General features: G+C 36.9%; 3 protein-coding genes across 4 annotated transcripts in view; 1 reads left to right on the top strand and 2 right to left on the bottom strand.

Annotated features, from left to right (window-relative positions):
* LOC133839858 (protein Atossa) overlaps positions 1-17330 on the bottom strand; it is a 29729-nt gene extending 12399 nt beyond the window's left edge. The window contains exons 1-2 of one of the 2 annotated variants that reach the window (XM_062271478.1): positions 17178-17330; positions 2203-2246 (exon numbers count right to left, since the gene is read on the bottom strand). The gene's annotated coding sequence lies outside the window, so the exon portion shown is untranslated. Of the gene's footprint in view, positions 1-2202; positions 2247-4652; positions 5482-17177 lie in introns of those variants that run through there. The other variant, XM_062271477.1, reaches the window with a different exon arrangement.
* LOC133843255 (uncharacterized) overlaps positions 1-17358 on the bottom strand; it is an 83733-nt gene that overhangs the window by 16015 nt on the left and 50360 nt on the right. The window lies entirely within an intron of this gene.
* Positions 14040-15832, top strand: LOC133839859 (tigger transposable element-derived protein 4-like). The gene is made up of 2 exons (XM_062271479.1): positions 14040-14776; positions 14831-15832. Exons 1-2 carry the CDS (start codon positions 14098-14100, stop codon positions 15778-15780), a joined length of 1629 nt encoding a protein of 542 aa, XP_062127463.1. The 5' UTR covers positions 14040-14097; the 3' UTR covers positions 15781-15832.

Below are 17358 nucleotides of genomic sequence, written 5' to 3'. Positions count from 1 at the left end.
AGATTGTTGATATGAATGTATGTATGTATAGTATGTACATATGTAGATATGGAATCTTAAGAAGCTTTGGCTCATGACGCGTATACGCAATGGAACGCCATGAGATAGGAACGTGGCAGTTAAATGAAAGTATCGAGTAAAGGGAATTGTTGAATAAGACGTATTAAAGTGAATGTCAGTCGCGTTAGTAACATAATTAATTGCACTTTTGGCATTTTCGTTTTTGTTTTGTTGTGAACTAATTTAATTTCGCTTCGGCCGACGCCGTCCTTGGCATGCTTTTGATTTTGCAATAATCATTTGAGTACACACTGGCAAATAATGTACCAACGTTTGTATGTATGTAAATCTATTTCTATGCATGTTTTTGTGTGTGGTTTATTTTCGCTGAGTGCGTTCTGCATTTAATGTGCTGCACATTGCAAAATTTGCATTTATATTTTGATTGCCGGGAACGCAAAAGCCAAACGACGTAGACAACGTCGACGACTTTTGTCTGTCCGTCCGTAGCTGTGGTTCCGTTATGCAAATGTGCAAAAGGAAAACTGCAAACACACATACACACACCCTTTGAAACAATAGGCACAACAGTGAAAGGCAATTCACACAAAATGCATGCACATGCTTGGCTAGCTGCCCAACGCCGTCGACAGATGGCGCTGCATTCAACTCACAACAGCAACAAAAAGAAAAGAAAAGAGAAAAAAACCAGTTCACAATTGTTTATTTGAAACGCAACCAAATGTTGCAATTTTAGCCAAACAGCAACAGTAACCGCAACAAAAACAAGTTCCGCCGTCGCCTTTCGCTTAGTCGCTGCTTCCTTTGCTTTGCTGCGATTATGAAATGCGGCGCCAAAGGCAATGCAGCGACGCTGACGTCGCACGTGAGCCAACAACAACTGCAGTGTAAAAATCGCCAAAATAACTTTGAAGCATGTCATTTCAATTCCAATGCGTCCCTCTCGATCCCTGTCTCTCTTTCATGCACTTCACTTGGAATGGTGGAATGCGTCATAAGCAAAGCTAATTGAATGCTGATACATCAAGTGCATTTGTGTGAGTGAATTTGGCGCTTTTCATTCTGTTTCTCTGTGTGTTGTGTGTCATCCATATGTCCAAGGCGGAAGTGTGTTTCACAGCTGATTTCATAGCGCGCGTGTTACATCATGCTCACTACATCTGTCTCGCTCGCACACTCTCTCCCCACTTCACTTGACTGGCCAATTATTTATGCACGCCTGTGTGTGTGTCTGTGTGTTTGAGTGTGGATAGCATATGCCACGCAGATGACTTTGATTAGACAATAGAGCTTTTCAAATCGTTGTTGACCTCGTTGACGACCTTACAAACTGTGCTGCCCATGTTACAAAAGTGCCCATCTACATCGCTTTTCCCCTTCCCTCCCCCCTTTCCGCCTCCTCTACCTTGCACCTTTTTTGCCTTTACAGCTGAGCGAGCACACAAAAGTGCCGCACCTTCTTCCGATATGGGTTCTGCCCCCTCTCTCGCCCCCTTGTTGGCCACTACACAAAAATATGTATTTTGTAAGTAGATATAGCAGGAACAAGAAAGGCCACGAGATAAGGCGCGACACTGTCTCCCCTCCTCTCCCTCTCGCCAATACACGTGTTGTACATATTTCCCAGCTGAAGTCGTACAATTTTTTACAAACTATGCCCGGGCAATTGCTGATGTGGTTGTGTGTGTGAGTGTGTGTGTGTGCCACATGTAACCATAACTCAAGGTTTCTCGCACAAAATCATAATGGAATTAAATTCAAATCAAATTGCTACAACTGTTGGGGGCTATGTGCTCTACTAATAGTTGAAATATGCTGAGCTGGAATTCTCAATTTGAAAGCTTCACTTGGGGAATTTATTCTATTAAAAGCTTTTCCTATTGTGCATGCTTGAAGGTAATTAATGTTATATATGTATTACTAAACCACATTATTTTAAAACAATTATTTTCAATTATTTTTTATAGTTTATTCGATCTATTTTATTTAAAAAAAAAAAAGAATTAATTTTAAGTTCAAATTCATAATTATTTCCTTTGTTTTTTTTTTTGCTAATTTTTGTTGAATGCAAGAAGTCGTAATAATTTATCTGTTAATTATACTTTGGCCTTTTATAAATATTTATTATTTGGCATAACCAGGTGTTGCTTTTACTTAATGTGAAGCGATTAATGCACTTACCTCTTGCTACTTTGTTAAAAATCCATTATTTTTTAGCTTTGTTGCTGCAATTAGAATGAAAGAAAAAAATGTTGTTAAATTGCCAGTTAATAGGGTTTACTTATACATATGCATATACAGTATAGTTCGTGATTAACTGTGTGTGTGTGTGTGTGCATACAGTGTACATAATGAGGCATTGTTTAGGCTCTATTATCTGTGCTCATTCAACGGCGAATAAATTATTTTCGTCAAACGTAATTTACAACAATGTTGCACAGGGACACCCTGTTTTTTTTTGTACACAAAGAGTTACATGGCTTCTCGCTGTCCCTCCCTCACTCTCGCACTCTCAGTTGTTAGTCTCCGTACCTTACTTACACACTTACACTTACTCACATGTGCGCAGTAAACGGAAAAGGCAAAAACAAAACCAAAAGATTAAATTGTAAACAAACGCAAGGCAGCAGCAGTGGAGTGAAGAAGAAGACAAAGTAGCGTTCACTCGTGCTCGTGCTCCGTTGCTCTTCCTCTTGCTTTTGTGTGTAACGTGAGCGCACGTGAGCGCGTCTCGCTTCCACAAATGGCAGCCTGGAGAGAAAGAGCGAGGTGCCAATACCAGGAAAGGACAACGACAACAACAAGCAGCAATCAGTGACAAGTGAGTGTGCGTTTGTGTGTGTATGTGTGTGTCGAGTGCGGGCAGCAATGCGTTTTATTTTTAGCCAAAAACAAAATTCTGCTGCTGCTGCGGCTGCTTTGCAAATCGAGAGCAGACTCAGAATTGACTTGAAAGATACAGACACACACGCATACATACATATGTATTTACGTGGGGAGTGCAAAAGCAAATGACCGCAAGGCAAAAAGAAGTGCCAATGTCTGCCTCCTTCCTCTGTTCACTTGACTCCATTTAGTCGTGTATTTATATTTATACTCTTAATTCGTTTGCACAGTTTCATTTAATTATGGCTTTCCATTCGCCATTTATACTGTGCATCTCCATCACATCTCATTTACATTGCCAACTGCGCACATAGTATAAAATTACACGACGCATTTCTTCGTTGAGTTTTTATCGCTCTTTTTCCCCCTCCCCAACCCACGAAATAACCAACCAAATAACGAAGCGAAAGCCAAAACAAAATTCATTTCAATACATATGCAAACACACACACATGCTTGTGCATTTGTGTTAATGCATGATAACAACAGCTGTTTGCTGTTTTGCTTTTCTGCTTTTATTTTTAGTCGCACATTTTAAGCGATTTGCCCATTTTTGGGCATTGTCTTCTTATCTATTTACACTTGATGTACATACGTTTTAAAAGCTGTCATAAATATTGTTGAAATATGAAATTACACATGAATAAATTCGCATTTGATATTTAGAAATTAGATGACTTTCCAATTTTGAACCGGTTCATGCAATGAACAGCAAAGCTTTCAGTTTACAAATGAATGCGAAGCTCATATTTAGCCTTGATTCTTCTTCTTGTTTCGCACAGCATGATGAAAAACTTGAAACGTCTGATGTTGCGCAACTGTGGCTGCGCTCTATTTAAAGTTCTTATCGTTAGACGACGACAACGACGTCGTCATTGATGACGGGTTACACAAGGCCAGATGTTGTTGTTGTTGTAAGTGAGGCAGCTGTTAACTAAAGCTCTAACTAGCAAACTGCACGATGTGTTTCCTCTTGTTCACACCTGTGCCGTTACAGCTGTTTGTGAAACGAGTTGGCAGCGCCGCGCCTCAAATAGTAGTTGACAACTTGACAAACGATCCACGTTTCACGTGTGTGCCTGAGTGTTTGTGTGTGTGTGTGTGTGTCTCCCTCTCTCTAACGCCACAATTAGAAAATGTATGTCAATTATATTACACAGCAGAGTAAAAAAATAAAAATAAAAATAAAACACCTAAAAGCGAGTATTTTTCCTGACTTCAATACATGTACACACTAATACGAATGCAAACTCACTCACTCACTCATTCTCTTGTCTATGCAATTCGAGGGAGTGGAGCGAGTAAGCGAACAATTGAGAGCGAAAGAGCGAGCGAACGATATTTGAATTGCTTTTTCTGTTATTTATTTGTTATACAAGCAAGCGCAACGCCAACGCTGAAGGGGGCGTCGCATAGTCTCCCAGAGTGCCTCTATCAATGTATGTGTGTATGTGTGTGTTTGTATGTGCGATCTGCAATTATTCAACTTTGACGCTGACTGCAAAGCTAAACACGAATACGTATAGAATAGGTGAGTGTGAGTGAGTGGGAGGGCAAGCTTATAAGCTTTGACTATTACGCTGTACGTTGTTGCTGTGCTCGAGCATTACGTCACCAACACATGCGCAACGCACAGCTGAGTGCTCACAACGACGTCACACAACACAACGAATACAGACACACACACACATACGGCCACTAATATATTTCCATAGAAATTGCCTTACAATACACAAAATACGAACCTTAATTTGAAGTTTCCTTGCTGTTAATAAAACGAACGTTTTATTTTATTTTTTTCAATTGCTTTTGCTCAAATGTTTTTCTATGTGTTTTCATATTTTTTTCTGTTGTGTTTGTTTGTTTATTTTTTTTGGGTTTTTTTTTTTTTAACTCTTCACCGTGGCCGTAAATTTTTGTCGACGTTGTTGTTTCTGATATCGCTGCTGATGTTGCGTTTGTTTCGTCGTTATAGGTTTAGTTCTCAGCGGCTGACAACGGCAGCAGCATTCGAAATGTGAACGTAGCATTTGAATTTTCAACGATTTTGCGTTGCGTCTTCAACGTGAATTGTGAATCAACTTCTTCGACACCACACAAATCTAAATCCAAATCGAATCAAATCGAACCAAACAAAAGAGTTTGTTTCACACCACTAACACACTCACGATACGAGCCTCTCTCTCATTCACTCAATCACTCAAACTCTCACTCTCAGCGCAACTCCGCGAATGCTTTAACTTTGCACTGTGCACTGTGGTACAGTGGGACAACTGAGCGACGACAGCGAAACGAAACGAAACGCAAAAGATTATACTGCAAGACAGCAAAAACGAAACGCACACACAAAAAAAATATAAACTTGTTCGCTCTGCTTAGAGATTTTTTGATATTTGGCTGTTGTATGTTTTTTGTTTTGCAGTTTTTGATTTTTGTTGCTTTGCACTTTTTGCTGTGCCACCAGCTACACAATATATATATATATTTTTTGCCACACTCTTTGCTTGGAGCTTTTTTGTTTTTCTTTGCTGTATTGGAGGTTGTTGATGTTGTCGCTTGCGCTGTCGCTGCTTGAATGAACATAAGCGCTGCCAGCAACTTTCTAAAACAGCTGAGCGCGAGCCTCAGACACACGACAGCGCAACACACGCCAGATAAATACATACATACATACACATGTATGTATATGTATACACAGTTGCTGCTTGCTTTGTTGCCTCTGCGCTTTGCTTGTGTGTTGTTTATATACAACGAGGAACGTGGCTTATGTACGGCCGTTTGTGTGTGTTATGTATGGAAACTACGTCGTACATTTATTTATGTACAACATTTATGTGGCTAGTTTTGGCATGCCAGTCATATGTACAAAACATACATATGTATGTATGTGTATGACAGTGTAGGGGGAAGATACACGTTCTTAGCAACATGTGTTGCTAATGCTTTGACTGCGTCAACATGTTGCTGCGCAGCGCATTGTGTATACAAAAATCATATGGAATTTCCAACGCGTTGGGAGAGCAAGAGAGGGCAAAAACATATGCGTGACAAGTAAATAGGCAATGTTATCGTCTATATTTGTGTGTGTGTGTGTGTGTGTGTTGATGAGTGTGCTGTGGGTACATATATGAAAGCAAATTGTTTTTGCTGTCCGTGATAGCGATTCAATAACAAAAGCAAACCATGCAGACAACGCGACACACACATACATACACATGCACACATATACAAAGCGAACTCGTTTCCATATGTTTGATGGTTGATGCTGCTTCTGCTGCTGCTGTCGAGTCGTTAAATGCTGATGTTGCTTTTGCTTTATGTACGCTTTTAGCAAGTATGAGTGCGTGCAATATACATGTTTTTACTATACATATAAGTATGTATTGAATGTACGTCTCTCTCTCTGTCTTTGTGTGTGTGTGCAAGTACTTGTTGGCTCACTTACTGTGCAAAGTAAAGTAAATAAACAAGGCGTAAAACGCATGCGCCGCTGTCTGCGACCCAGACAACAGTCAACATACCGTTCCAGGCACCATAAGAAATTTATATACATACATACATATGTATGAATGTATGTATGTCTGTTTGTTTGTTTGCTTTATGATTCTGGACTGCATCAACACCTTATCAGAACGCATACTGTTTGTATGTATGTGAGATTTTTAATGTTTTGCTGATATGATTTGATGACTGCGCTTTCGAGTTCAATACACAGCAGCTCCTTGGCAACACAAACACCAATGCAAACACTTGCGTGTGTGTGTAAAGCTTTAATGACCCAAGAAGCCAAAGTTGGAGGACAAGCACAGACGGAGACAACAAAGACTCTGCAGACAAAGAAAACGGCAAACGGCGGCGTCTTCTGCTTCTTGTCTGCGTTCGTTCTGACTCTGCTCTCTCTCTTTCTATCTCTTCTGGTCTGCTTTGCTTTGCACTCACACTCACACACATACACATATGTTTGTATGAGTTTTGTCTGTCTCCTGTGCGAAAACAGGAAAGCAAAGAAATTGTTGAACCCTTGAATTTGGGATTTGTCTGCCGCATGCACACTCACACATGCATATACAGCACACACACACACACATCGCACTCTCAGTCATTGCAATACATATGCATACAAAGCAATGAATAAGTCATAGCAAAGCGATTCTCGCTGACTAAGAAACTTTTTCACAACTTTAAAAGCTACAATTTCATCAGGATTATTAGAGTATACATCATTTATTGATATACTTTGTTTGCTGTTTTCCCATTTGCACCTTCTCCTCCTTCTGCTTCTCCTCCATTTACTTTTCTCTGTTATCGCTGAGTCTCAGCGTCATTAAGGCTACTGAACAACGGGGTTCCGGGTTCGACGGATTTCGCCTAGGGTACGGATGCTTGTCATACTCTCGCATCTTAAGCTAATGTTCGTTCATGGTGAATTGTTGGCAATTTATGAGTTGGGTAAAAACACATATTTTTCTCGACTATTATAATCCATGCGGAAATAATGTGACAAGAAAATGGTGCCTTTCATACAAATAATCATAAAATTTATTTATTTATTTCGTCAACTATAATCAGCTTAATAGAGTGTCATTAAAAAAGCAAGTATTCCTCAGCAAATATAATTTAAATGTAAAAGTACTATATTTTTACCATGATTCTTCTGTATTTATCCTCAACATTCCATTTCTAACTAATTTTATCAGAACATAATATAAATATTGTATATACACCAAAAATATATAGAAAACTGAAGGAATATCGAAGACTTTATTATATATTCAATGTGAAAAACTCAAAGATCTTCCACACTTCAGCTTTTATATGATCTCTGTATGGTGTAAAGATGATGAAATACACAGTGGAAAGTAAATAAATGATGTAATTCGCAACACAAACGATTATTCCTTATATTGAAGTTGAAGATATCGTCATGTCTGTATTTATGTATGTACTTAGTTTCTTATTTTTTCATAAAAAATAAAATGAAATTATAGAAAATGTAGGCTTATTAAAGAACACTTCTAAAAATCAATATGGAATCTACATTGATATATTATATCATTTCAGTATTGTGAAAAGATGATGAAGATGAATATACAATGGCACAAAAAACCAAAAAACAAAATGTTTTTGAGACACAAGCGATTATTCCTATTTAAAAGTGAGAGATATCATCAATTTAAAATTTGTGTACTTTCCCATAGACTCGAGAAACGAATGTCGCGAAGGTCGTTAGTTCAGTTAACATACATATATATAGCTTTAGCTATAGTTTATCGACAGATAAGAAGCAAGTTTTTAACAAATATTGACACTATTGGTTCAGTTGCTTTTCTTTTATCTTGCACGTTGTGTACTTAGTACTACAAATATAGTAAAACGTGTTTGCCATCAAACTGAACTGCAGGTAGTTTATCTGACACATTTCCCAAAAAACCAAGAAAAATAAAAATTTTCCATGCTCAACGGAACGGTAACGAACGTTTTATATGTCTGTCTGTTTCTCTATATGTATGTTTGTATGTCGCGGTTAGGGCAAAAAGGTGCGTTGAAAAGAAGAGGAAGAAGAAGGCGAAGAGGGGACGCGGTAAACGTTTAAGATGAAGTCACAAAGAGCTCAGCATGCGACTGAAAGAGTGTTTGGCTTAGAGCCAATTAAAAGCTTTCGACGGCCAACTTTAATTAAGCGGAATTCTAGGTACTTAAAGCTAAGCACCCAAAAGCACAACTATAAAAATACCCTATAATTTAAAAAACTTTGTTTTTTAACAATAATTCTGTAATTAAAAAGATTTGATCAGTCTAACAATTATTTTAATAACTAATTAATAATGTTCAAGCACGTTATACCCTGTTAATGATGAGATTAATAGTAGAACAGTCACATCAGTTGAGTGATCACTACTACCTACATACACATGCACATATACATAATATACATAGATAGCATCCACATTTATATGCCAGCACATGCCCATATGTGTTGTTTCTTTTTCGCCCAAGCGAGTTAATTGCTTATTTTTCACTAACATTAATGGGCACACACTGTTTTTGCTTTTGTTTTGCATCGGTGTGCGTGTGTCTGTGTGGGGGGCCCATGCCAAAAATGTTGCCAGCAAGCGCGCTCTCTCTCGCTCTCTGGCAGCACTAAAGCTTGAGATAGTTGCTAATGAAGAGAGAGAGGTGTTGATAAAAAGGGCAAATGCTCTGTATGTACGTGTGTGTGCGTGTGTGTCTCTCTGGCTGTGCATGTGTTTGTATGTGCGCAGTTGTTTTTAATTGTTGCGATCAGCTGTTTTGATAATCAAACGGTTAAAAACCTTACGAAAGCAGAGACACAACAAACACACAAAAATAACAATAAAAAAATGAAATAAAAATAAAACCAAACAGCAGCAGCAGCCATAACAACAAATACATGTGTCTGTAGGTACCTAATAAATGCTTACTAAATAAAACACATTCATTTCATTTTGTCACTTATCGGCAGAAGCAACATTGTAATGTGTTCTCTTTTTCTCTCTTCGCTCATCACCCTCTCCAGTGCCATGTGTGTATGTGCATGCGTGTGGGTGACTTTATTTACCATAACTTATAAATTACATCGTGCTTACTTTTGTTATGGTCTCGCACGTTGCTATAAATGTGAAATTGTGTAGAACGCAATTGTCGTTGGCATGTAGACGTTTCAATGTGTGCGTGTGTGTATGTATGTGTATTGCGACCATTGGACCGACGCTTGAGATTGATTGTGAGCAAATATAGACGCTTTGGCAGACGATTGTTGCACAATTGCTAAGTGTTACCTCCATATAAAGGCACACACACACACTCATGCGGATATGCATAACAACGGCAAATGCGTAGATACACGTGCAAAGGTCTTCGCCACGGTCGACACTCCAAACAGATCAAAGTATTTCTCTTCCTCTGTGTGTGTGTGTGTGTATGTAACAACAGCTGCTGAACAAATTTGTAGTGCAAAAGCTCTTGCGACATGCAAAATTAAGGCAGTGCGAGTGGGAGGAATAATGTGTACTCCTTCTGTTTGGGTTATGGAAGTTCTTGTATTTATAATTTAAGAGAGTTCACAACTGAAGAGAGCAACAACACACATGGAAGGCAAGAGAACACCTAACTGCGTAAATATCATGTAATTGAATTTGTCAATTAGATAACATGTTATGTACAATTGTAGCTGGATTATTATTGGGGCTGCTATAAGTGGAAAACAATCTATTTCTATAAGATTTACTCTTATTTATTGTTAGAACTGGACGCTATTATATGACACTCATATATTCATTAAGTTAATGGATTCCATACGCTGGAGGAAATTGCTTCTCAAATCTAATGGTTATATTAATGGATCTATTAGGAAAAGTAATTTAGAGCAATGCGGGACATTTGAATTACTTATTCAAACAGGGTAATAAAAATACATACATATATATATCAAAAATGGTCAAAAAAAAATATTTCTGAAAAGCAATAATTATTCTAACTCAAAAATAGACTATCTAAAATTATAAAAACACAAATGTTTTCCATTATTTAGCAAATTATGATTACTTAATCAAAGCCTGATCGTGGGTAAATAATGTTTTTATTTTAAAATTATTCATATTTGTGCGATATAATGTGCTAATTAAAAAAATAATTTATGACTGTTTTTAGAGCGAATAAAAATGAAATTAAAAATGAAATTGAATAGTTTACAATCACGAGATGATGATGAACTTGTTACTTTGCCAATTAATATATTTTTGGAAATAAAGATAGGAATATTTTTTCGCTAAAAATGTAGGCACTTTGTGTACAAATTTCCTCATTATACACATTTTAGTGTAATTGGCTAGAAAGATTTAATTTGGTATATAGCCCCTATAAATTCAGCAGCCAAATAAATACGTAGAAATTTAAAGGAATAATACCAAAATAATGCCACAATGACGCACCTAATGAACAGAGGCAAAAATATAACAAATACAAAATTTCAACAAAATTGAGAGCGAAAAACTTGTGCAAGGAAAAATCAAGTGAAATCAAATGTGGACGTCGAGCAACAGTTTTAGATGAAAAGAGAAACAGAAAAATGACGCGTCTCTTTTCGAGCGATGACTCCATCTGATATTTGTAAGAATAAGAAACGGAATTCAACTAATACATACAATATATGCAAAATCAAGCGATTTATGGTAACGTGTTTAGAGAAATTGCTGATTGTGTGTGTGTGTCTGTGAAGTGCGACAACAATAAATGAAACGCAAATTCCATCAAAACAATGCACACGACGAATACGAATATCAATCAAAGGCGAAATTGTCCAAGTCTGGCAAGCGACCCCTTCCGTCTTTACTGTTGTAACTGTCATTCAGAGAGAGGGAGCAACAGACGAGACATCTACATACCATTCCTTAACTCCATCACCTTCTCACTAACACGCTCTCTCACTCTCTCCATTTCTATGGCGCGTCCATCAGCTGTCTACATTTTGGTGGGTTCAATGGCTCTCCAAAATGTTACGCTCTTTATTTTCTTATTTTCTTCATGTTGTTTTTTTTTGCGCATACGTTGTCCAAAGTCATTCAACCCAAAAACCAAATAACGTAAAATAAAACGCAAAAGGAGGCAAACGAAGCAAATGCGGGGTCACTGAGCGACGCTCTCTCTCTCTCTCTGTCACTCTCACTCGTTTCCCCGTACCCCATTTTAGCTTTGCGTAAGTTAAACAACAACAGCGACAACAAGTAGCAAAGGGGGTAAAAATTTGAAAATATTGCGTAGTGTGGCGAAAGCTTTTGCTTTGGCTCTTGCAAGTGTGACCATCCCCTGGCAAACCTCAGACAGTGTGAGTGAAGTCAATGAACACACAACTCAGGATGTGCTCATTGAAACTCATTTAGAGCAGAAGATCAGATAAACTCGAAGAAATCAAGAGTCACTCTCTCCATGTATGAATAATCAGTATTTGTATCGCGGCCATAAAACATTAATTGTACTTTATATTATGCACTTGTAACATTGTTTTTTTTTTTGTTTTGTTGTTTGCTTCGTTTATCATCGAAAACTAATATACGACCCTGAATAAGTGCATAGCACTCATTCCATCACTTCCACCTCCATATTTCGGACAGAGCAGATAATCACAAAAAAAAAACACTTGATAAGCTTGGACTCAGTTCGTTATGGGGCTAATTTTTCCTTATCTAGCCTACAGACCCATATCACATAAATGAAAATATGAATATGTCCGAGACTATGCGTCAGGGTTTCAAATGTTCCATAAAAATAACCTTTTCAAAATTTATTGGCTACGACTGGACAATACCCTGGGTTTAGTCATTCCCATGAATCGATTTTTATTTTCAATCAAGCTTATTTTGTTGTTACCGGTTTTATGCTTACCGAAAACGAGTTTCTTTCATATTGAGAACTTCCAAAAATAACAAATGACATTTAGGCAGCGTATTTTTACAACAATTTTTTAATGTCGAGCCTTCTTTTAAATTCTGTTTGAGTTGAAGTCATATTAACATAATTAAAATATAAAATAAACACTGAAAATAAATTTTTTTTTTTTTGAGAATAAATATTATTTTATTTCCATTTATAACGTTTAATAAATTAAAATCGATTTAAGAATATTAATCACATTTCAATTCAAAATAAACTACCCCATTTCTACCTAAGAATTGAGGGTATTCAACTAGCCAGACATTATGTTAGTTTATTTTTGTTAAGTCTACAGATAAGTGCCCTATCAGTGGAAAAAACTATGTTAATGCAGCATAAGGGCTAGCAAAATATTGTAATTGTTGTTCAGAAAAGGGGTAATTTATGGCTTATTTATTTATGTACAGCCGCCAAGTGTTAAACACATTAATTGTTAGCAACAATAAAGTTGTTATTGAAGTAGAAGTTAGAACGTAAAGATAACGATTGTATATAACAATTCACGTGATCGATAACCATGAACTGTGAATTTCAGAGAAACAAATAAAAATCTAGGTATCAAGAAAGTCGACAGAGATGTTATCGCATTGAGTTAAATATTTCAGTGATGAAGCGTTCAGGATGCGGATAAGCCGACGAATGCAAAGCGATGAAAATAACTCAATTTAATCCAATTAATCAAGAGTGGTATAGTACCGTATCAGCTTAATAGCGAAAATATAATAAATTAAAGCTTTAACGTAAAGTTCTCTCGTTATTATTCGTATGCTAATGAGGGGCATATTTATTTATTTGGGTAAACTTTTAACAGTCAATGAAAAGTAGTAAATAAAAAACATATGATACGGTACAATCCGGTTATAACGACTCCGCTCGTAGCGTTCGTCCGGTTATTGTGACGAAAACTCGATGGCATGGACCTCCGCTTAGTACGTTTTCGCTTTTAGCGACAAACCGCTAAAACTGACGAAATTTTTCTCATTTCAACCGGATATTGCGTCATGCCAAAGAAAAAGTACAGTAGAATCCGGCTATAGCGACTTTAAAGGGACCGACGATTTTACGTCGTTATACCCGAAAGACCAAAAGAAGCAAAAAACATTTTTTTTTGTTTATTTTATTGTTGCCATATTCGTAATAGTTTTTTAAAATAAAACAAATTAATTTTTTAATCAAAACAAATTCACTAACATGGTTTTTTCAAAATAAGTCGTATACATGCATATTCACAAGCATAAGCTAAGGCGACTGCTAAAACCGACAGAGAGTAGTGAGAATGTAAGAACCTTCGTGTCGCTGCTAGGCACACAATTTGTATGACACAAGCAAGGGTGGCGATAACTGAAAAATACATACATACATACATACATTTCTGACGACGTCGTTTGATGCTTAAATTTGTTGGCATTCCATTGTATTTTTTTTCGTCGCAATATCCGGTTGAATTGCGAACAAGAAAGCTACAGTTAGTGTGTGCTCGACTGTAAGATACCCGCTAACCATTTTGAATAAAAGCAAAATATTACCACAAAATACTCAATGTTATATTTGGTATATTTATATGGTACGGATACAAAAGTATTTCTGTCTCCTTCTACCTGTTACATACATTTCCTGCCGTCACAAAGTTATAATACCCTTCTACCCTCTGGGTAGCGGGTATAAATATTTTGTCGGTATAAGCGGTCTGTCGCTAAAAGCAGAAACGTACGAACCGGATGCCTTTTCATATACATATGTATGTTTGTATGGGGACCAACGAAGCCATCGAGTTTGCGTCGCAATAACCGGACGAACCGGATTCTAGTATACAGCGAAATAAATGTGTACGTTTTATTCAGTTTAAGCTCGACAGTCGTGCAGTACACCCGCAAAATGTCTTCAAAACGAAAGTGCTTCTCTGTTGAAAAAAAAATGGAAATTATTCAACGCTTGGAAGCCGGAGAGCGCAACGTTACTCTGGCAAAAGAATACGGCGTCTGTCATACAACAATTGCCACAATAAACAAAAATAAAGAAAAAATTAAAACGTTATTCAATAATAATTTCTTAAAGACAAAACGCGTTAGAGCGTCGACTCAAGATCAAGTCGATAAAGCATTGTTACAGTGGTACATAATGCAACGCAGTCAAGGAATTACATTAAGTGGTCCACAGCTTCAGGAAAAAGCGAATTTTTTCGCTAAACAATTTCAAATTGAACATTTTAATTGTTCTGCAAGTTGGATAAGCCGCTTTAAGGTCAGGCATAATATCGGCGGTACAATCAGTGAAGAATCTTTGTCTGTACAAAAAAGCGAGTGGCTTACAAAGGTTTGGCCTATACTACGTAAGGATTTCAATGATGAGGAAATTTTTAGTGCCGCCGAAACTGGACTGTTCTACAAATTAACTCCAGACAAAACACTACAATTTAAAGGTGAGAAGGAAAATCATTTTGAAGAAATCTTTTTATTGAATTTTCAATTTATAGGTGAAAAATGCACTGAAGGAAAGCTGTCCAAGGAAAGGATAACTGTTCTTGTTGCAGCCAATATGAGTGGTAATCTTAAAAAACCTTTATTGATTATTGGAAAATCAATGCGACCTAGATGCTTTCAAAATGTTCAGTATTTGCCTGTTGACTACTACAGTAATCGCCAGGCATGGATGACATCTACAATTTTTATGAATTGCGTACGGCATTGGGATGCTGAGCTTCAAACCCATAAAAAGAAGATATTGCTATTAGTTGATAATTGTCCAACCCATCCCCAAATTGGTGACCTAACGAATATCACTCTAGTTTTCCTTCCACCAAATACGACATCTGTATTACAACCAATGGATCAAGGCATAATTCGAGTGATTAAATCAACTTTTCGGAAAAATCTCGTACTTAAAATAATCAGCAATATGGATGAAAACAAAGATGAAAATTATCCGAAAATTACCATACTTGATGCCATTTTAATGATAAATGATGCATGGCAACAACTTTCGCCGTTGACAATTGCGAATAGTTTTAAGCATTCTGGACTTGCCGAAGAAATTTTAGATGGTCCCAGTAGCTCATTCCCAAATGATATTGAAATCGAAGATGACATTCCTCTATCGGTTTGGGCAGGAGCTCTAACAAATCAGCTACCGATTATAAAGGAAGAACTGGATGAATATGATCATATTGACAATAGTCTGGCGATTTGTGAGGAACCATTCGAAGAGAGAATTGTTAAAAACGATGACAACGATGACAGCGACGACAACGTCGAAGATCAAAATGAAGATGTGCCAGCACCTAGCGTTTTGGAGGCATTCAAGGCTGCAGAAATACTGAATAGATTTGTCCATTCAAATTTTAATGACGAGAGTTTAACGCACAGCATCTCTCTTTTAAATAATGCTGTGCGCTACTGTTATTATATGTCAAAAACTGATTATTAATATTAAGAATAACAAGAAAAACTACGTATAGAAATTAATCTTGTTATATTATGTTTATATGAATTTGACTTATGAAAAACCCATGTTATTGAATTTAATTTTTTAAATTTTTTGATTTGATTGAAAAATTAATTTGTTTTATTTAAAACCTATAACGAACATGGCTACCCTAAAATAAACAAAAAAAATTTGTTTTGCTCCTTTTGGAGCGTCTTCCGGGTATAGAGACATAAAATCGTTTGGGTCCCTTAAAAGTCGCTATAACCGGATTCTACTGTACATGAATTTAAAAAGCAATTTGCATAAAAAAGTATAATATGTATATAATACAACACATTTTTAAATCTATTTATTTCAAATTAAACAAAAATTAATTAATTTTATTATTATTATACATCTTAAACAATAGTCCAATAGTCCACTAAGCTATCAACTTGAACAATAAAAAAAAACAATACAAATAATATAAACTTAGCATTGGTTATTTTTTTGCATAAACAAATTGTCAATCATATGGAATATTAAATCAATAGAAACCCACACACACCCACACACACACAAAGCGAATTCTCTTTGTTGTCTGGGACGAGCACAAAAAGGAAATGAAATGTGTAGCTGCAAAGCGCAAACGACAAAATCAAGGATACACAGCGAGAAGAGCGAGAAGAACGTTAACGTTAGCAGCAGTTTCTTTGTTTGTGCGCTGCTGAAGAACTCGACAACAACAAGAACAAGAAGAGCACCAGCAGCTAGAACAAGGCAGAGCGAGAGAGAAAGAGACAGCGCGAGTCACACAGCTGATTAAGCCAGCAACAAAATGTAAACGTGTGTGCAAGGAGAATGGAGAATGGGGGCGGATGAACATACAAATATATAGGGGCAAGAGGGGGGAGGGTGGTGGCTGCTGTCGCTGATATTTGTCTGTCAACAAACAAAAAACTGAAATGAGACGCAGTGAGACGTGAACAGAAATCATTTACTTTGTCCATATATAGGGATCAAAACCAGTATATACACTTGAGACTATACATACAACGTTGCTATGCGATTTATGTACAAATACATACATATGAAATCTATGTACGCACATGCGAAGCAAAGAAACAAGTTTTTAACCTCTTCACAAACATATGAAATTGAAATTCTAACTGCCCATAAATTCAGTACACTCGTTTGCCCAGCGGACAGCGGGGGAAGAGGAGTTTTGATAGCACTCCTCCCTCCTAGCACGCTAAGCCCGCAGAAAAGTTCAAAGTAATTAAACGCAATTTGTTGGCTTCTCAATAAATGCTCAAAAGCACACATCAGCGCGTGTACTGTGTACTAAGTAAGTGTATGTAATTGGGCAAAGGCACAAATCCAAAGTGAAATGCATAATAAAAATGGCGAACACTTACCGTTTAACAAACGAAGAATTTGCAAGGTTGCTTTGCTGTGCTTCTGCTTTGCTCTGCTTCGATTTACATACATAAATTATTGCCAATCAATTGCTTGCTTTAATTTCACATTATTATTTATGATTATTATTGCAGTTTATTTTCGGTTTCACATAACACGAAACTATTGATTTGCCTCTGG

This window comes from Drosophila sulfurigaster, chromosome 3, assembly GCF_023558435.1.
Source record: "Drosophila sulfurigaster albostrigata strain 15112-1811.04 chromosome 3, ASM2355843v2, whole genome shotgun sequence".
NCBI lineage: Eukaryota > Metazoa > Arthropoda > Insecta > Diptera > Drosophilidae > Drosophila > Drosophila sulfurigaster.
This window is presented reverse-complemented; position numbering and strand designations above follow the sequence as displayed.